This window comes from Octopus bimaculoides, chromosome 19, assembly GCF_001194135.2.
Source record: "Octopus bimaculoides isolate UCB-OBI-ISO-001 chromosome 19, ASM119413v2, whole genome shotgun sequence".
NCBI classification, from domain to species: domain Eukaryota; kingdom Metazoa; phylum Mollusca; class Cephalopoda; order Octopoda; family Octopodidae; genus Octopus; species Octopus bimaculoides.
In genome coordinates, this window is record NC_068999.1 from 6,759,759 (window position 1) to 6,765,218 (window position 5,460).

At 39.3% G+C, this 5,460-nt stretch overlaps 1 protein-coding gene across 1 annotated transcript in view; it reads right to left on the reverse strand.

Moving 5' to 3' along the window:
• Positions 1-2,560: 2,560 nt before the first annotated feature.
• LOC106873080 (U2 snRNP-associated SURP motif-containing protein) overlaps positions 2,561-5,460 on the reverse strand; it is a 68,434-nt gene continuing 65,534 nt past the window's right edge. Inside the window, exons 22-23 of the mRNA XM_052974891.1 lie at positions 4,499-4,608; positions 2,561-2,739 (exon numbers count right to left, since the gene is read on the reverse strand). Of these exons, the coding sequence (XP_052830851.1) occupies positions 2,619-2,739; positions 4,499-4,608 (231 nt within the window). The 3' untranslated portion in view covers positions 2,561-2,618. The remainder of the gene's footprint in view (positions 2,740-4,498; positions 4,609-5,460) is intronic.

Here is a 5,460-nt window from a genome sequence, read left to right on the forward strand (position 1 = left end):
CCTTAGTCGAAGTCAATCCATGCACAACTGTTCGAGAGCTTGCTTCTGAACAATAATCATATCCATCTCATCTGATGCATGAATTGTGTCAGTAAACTTGATGTGATCAAAAGACATGTATTACGAATAACAACTGTGTAATAAATATACATCAGAAGAAAGAGCGAAAAATCAGGGTTATTCTAATTATTAAGTTGAACGAGCATCACAGAAATACTTGCTTTTTGTTGACGTAAAACTATGAAATAAACATGATTTTGAATATAATTAAAATTGCTCTGTTCCCTTTATCTGTATTTTAATCTAGTCTGTTCTTCTTGTAACACTATTTTGGCAGTCTTGAATAACGTGAAAACCACAGCCCTCTCTATAGCTTGAAACACCATATTCTTGATACACCATGTTCTTGATACACCATATTCTTGATACACCATGTTCTCATTTAAGAAGCTGGCCTCCCAATAAATTTGCTTTGGTTTCAGTCCCACTGCCTGGTAGCTTGGGCAGGTGTCTTCCACTATAGCTCTATGCCAACCAAAACCTTGTTAGTGGATCTGATAGATCGAAACTGAAAGAAGATCACACCATACATGCATGTGCACGTGGGCACACACATAAGTTGGCATTAGGAAGGGCATCCAGCCAGAGAAACCATGCCAAATCAGACTAGAGGCTGGTGTAGCCTTCCAGCTTGCTAGCCCTGGTCAAATTGTCCAACCTATGCCAGCATGGACAACAGAAATTAAATGATGATGTAGTAGTAGTTGTGGTAGTAGCAGCTGCAGCAGTAATAGTAGTAGTAGTAGTAGTAGTAGTAGTAGCAGCAACAGCAGTGTTAGTTGTAATATTGCATTATAGTTACAACTAGAGGCCAATTAGTGGTTCCTATATGGTCATATAATTTACTAGAAAAGTAACCAAATGTCCTTCAAATCATTTAAAGAAGAAAAAAAAGAAAAGGTCACATTGAACAATGCACTTCTAGGTATGCTACGTCTATAAGAAAACTAATGAAAGGCAGAGAGGGTGAAAAAGAGAGGTGAGAGATGGAGGGGAAAGGGAGAGGTGGGATGGGCAGATAGGGAGGGAGAAAGAAAGAGGAGAGGGCAAAGAAGAAAAGGAGGAAGGAGGGAGGAAAAAGAGAAAGTTTATAAATTATTTTAATGAGTTATTAATTAATTCAGTCTCACGAGTTGTTTTACTTATTTTACGAATTAAATTAAACGAGGCTAATCCTATCTTCTAAAACAAAAATAAAAAAAAAAAAGGAAAGAAATTAATCCCTTGTAAAGTTGTGGGGTTTCCCAAAGTTTTTTTTTTGTAGCTGCAGAGTTGCATGGCACCTTGAGCAAGTTATTCCTTACTATAGCCTTCAACTAACAAATACCTTGTGAATGGAATTGGTAATGAGAAACTGTGTATGTGTATCTATCTATCTACCTATCTACTTACCTACCTATCTGTCTGTCCGTCCGTCCATCCGTCCATTTCCTGATTGACCATTAACTCCAAAAGTTTTATTCTCTCTCTGTTTATTTTCTCTTATTCCTTTCTGTTGAAGAGCACAGGCTCGAAACATAAAAGACTTTCTCACCTTCCCGAGCATCAAACTAATACACCTGCTTGTTGTTTATACACCTATCTTTGTTTTTTGTTTTTCCGTAAATTTCAACTGTGTGTGTGTGTGTGTGTGTTCTTTAATTCTTTTACTTGTTTCAGTCATTTGACTACGGCCATGCTGGAGCAACGCCTTTAGTCGAACAAATCGACCCCAGGACTTATTCATCCTAACACCAACCACTCAGAGAGTGTAGTGGGTGCTTTTACATGCCACTGGCATGAAGGCCAAGCATGTTGTCCTGGCAATGACCACGCTCAAAAGGTGTTTTTTTACGTGCTACCTGCATGGGAGCCAGTCCGGTGGCACTGGCAACGACCACGCTTGAATGTTTTTCATGCGCTGGTAGGGCGACGCTGGCAACAATCACACTCAAATGGTGCTTTTAACATGCCACCAGCAAGGGAGCCAATCTGTGGTCATGGCAACGATCACACTCAGATATGCTTTTAATGTTCCACTGGCATGAGTGCTAATCAGGTACTTTTATTCAATCATAAAAGTATAATAGATTTCAGATAACAAATGGCTATGGGAGTCCCACACCCTGAGTTAAAATAGGAATCTAAGGGGTCTATACACAAAAAATGGTTGAGAACCACTGCTCTTACCCATGCCAGCATGAAAAAGCAGAAGTAACAACAATATAAAAAGGAAACAAAACTCAACACTAACAGCAGAAAAGCCAAGGCTTGTGCTCCGAGTCCACCTTGCTGGCCCTCACTGTGACCCCCATCAGATGGGACAATAAAGTGCATGTCTAGATGGTCACATTGACCTCATCCAGCCTATTTGATTAACCCCCCAAAAAGACATATCTAGGCACAATAAATTTGTTGGTTGTCTAGTTAACGCAGCAACGTGCCAGAAAGTCTGTGCTGTCAGAACTGACCTGGGTCTTCACAATGACAATCAACAAGAAGAAGAACAATAACGAGTTGGTTAATGTAGGTGAGACAAGATAACGTTTAATTCATTTTACAAGATAACACGCAAACTTTCATTCTCTGTGTTTATTTTTCTTGTGTTTATGACGATGACGACTGGGTGAACGAGAATCTAACATAGAGCTCGGTGACCTTGATCTCGATCTGGACCTGGAGTGCTTTGACCGTTTTGGACTGAAAAACACAAAAGAACAAATGGTAATGATTGATTTAGGAGTTTTATCATAAGATGATGATGATGATAATGATGATGATGATTACACAGACAGTCTCTCATTGGCTTGCTTGCAAAAAAATTAAGTAAAATACTAAGCTGACCATGCCAAGATTTGATCTTGAAACATAGGTGGACAAGTCCAAAATTTAGTCCAAGGCTGACTTGGAATTCTAATGATGATGACTTCTTAAAGCTGCCAAGGACACAACATAAGATTGCAAAAAAAAAAAAAAAAAAAAAAAAAAAAAAAAAATCAAATGCAAAACAAACATTCAAACATTGTAAATTAATTCAACATGTTTAAAACTGATGGCCAAGGAAAATAATTGGAAAAGTTACCTTGAAAGACATACGTGTACAGAGGCACGTTTATGATTTAATGTGCGATTGTAAAACGTATGTCGGTACTTTGCAAAGCCTGTGCATGAATAAATAAGTGGTTCATTAAAGCCATAACATACGAGGGAGTGTTGAAAAGTCCTTGGGCTTTAAGGTTATTGGAGGCCCAACCTTCTGAGTTCTTTTACAGGACTTAGAAAAACTGAAGGACTGCTGCAATAAGTGTGTGAATCAGAAGAGGGGGGGGGGACATGTTCAATAAAATTATAATTGACTGAGCCTCCTGTGTTTTCTTTTACCCAAAGCCAGAAACTTTTCAGCACCTCCTCGTATGTATGTATATATATATATAAAAGCACCCACTACACTCTCTGAGTGGTTGGCGTTAAGAAGGGCATCCAGCTGTAGAAACTCTGCCAAATTAGATTGGAGCCTGGTGTAGCCATCTGGTTGCACCAGTCCTCAGTCAAATTGTCCAACCCATGCTAGCATGGAAAGCGGACGTTAAACGATGATGATGATGATGATGATGATATATATCATCATCATCATCATTTAATGTCCGCTTTCCATGCTAGCATGGGTTGGACGATTTGACAGAGGACTGGTGGAGGCCGAAGGCTACACCAGGCTCATATATATATATATATATATATGTGTATATGTTGTGTTTTTATGTGGATGCGTGTATTGTAGACATGCATATGTATTTGTATCTGTGCGTCTGTGTATGCGTTTAAGTATACGTGTATGTTTATATTTACGCACATAGTACATGGGCGAGTATGTCTACACTTATATTTGTGTGAATATGTATTTACATACATATTTCTGTATATTTATATACAAAATCATATATATGTGTGTGTGTGTGTGTGTGTGTGTGTATGTGTAGTTGTATGCTAATGTATACTTACGTATATATATATATATATATATATATATATGTAATTTTTATTTTTTATTTTATGTGTACGTTCGTCACACATATTTCGTGATTTATTTCTCTTTCTTTTCTCTCCTTACTCAAAAGTATCTTTCCTCTAGTGCCCCTTAAAAAACCCTTTTTCTCTTTCGCTCGCTAGTTTTTACGTCTTTGTTTCTTTTTATCTCCCTCCTCCCAAGATATACTTCCCCGTTTCTCTCGTCTGTAATAACTGTCCTGTATATCTATACACTGTATATGTACAAACTGCTGTTTGTGTATTTACATCATAACTTAGCAATTTGGCAAAGGGGACCCAACAGAATAAGCACCAGGCTTTAAAGAGAAAAAAAAAATTGTGTAAAAGATAAAAGGATACATCGTTCACCTTTTCCCAACCCCACCCAAGAGCCCAAATGGAAGCAGGGGAAGAAACAGAAATGTGAAATAACCTTTTTGAGCGTTTGGATTTTTTTGGACTGGAGGACCTGGATCGGTGAGATGAAGGAGAGAAGGCTCGCTTGCTTTTACTTCGAGAAGGGCTGGCTGTGTCTGTCATTCCCTGCAAAAAAGAATATTGAATAACAGTAATAATAAAAATGTGCTTTATATATTTTGTTTGTTTCCCCCCACCCACCCACTTACACAAAACACAGGTTTGTAGGTTCAACAGGTCTGCAAATTCACAAAACTATATTTTGTATATTTACTTTAATCCTCGTCGGTGTTGTTTAACTCCAAGTTAACCCCGATTCATCAGTCTAATGAGCAAAATGGTTTTTGTGGACATGCCATCGTGTGGTGTATCTAGGACTACATTATCCAATGTGTTCTCCCCCCTTCTTCTTTAAGATGATAGAGTGTGATTTCCAGCAAGCTGCAAGCTCATCACCAACACAACAAATACGCATACGTGATGCTAGGAAGAGCATTCAGCAGTAAAAATCCTGCCAACGCAGATGCAGTAACCTCGGGTAGTTTTCTACCTGGCTGGCTCCTGTCAACTGTCAAACCCATGCATGCATGGAACACAGACGTTGAACGATGATGATGATGGTAGTTCTATTTTTTGGGGGTCAGTTTTCTGGTTATTGTCACTATTGTCATAATCTTATGCTAGATATCGTCGTCGTTTAACGTCTGCTTTCCATGCTAGCATGGGTTGGACGATTTGACTGAGGACTGGTGGACCAGATGGCTACACCAGGCTCCAGTCTGATTTGGCAGAGTTTCTACAGCTGGATGCCCTTCCTAATGCCAACCACTCCAAGAGTATAGTGGGTGCTTTTATGTGCCACCGGCACGAAGGCCAGTCAGGCGGAATTGGCGATGGCCACGCTCGAAATGGTGTATTTTACGTGCCACCTGCACAGGAGTCAGTCCATCGGCACTGGCAACGATCTCGCTCGAATGT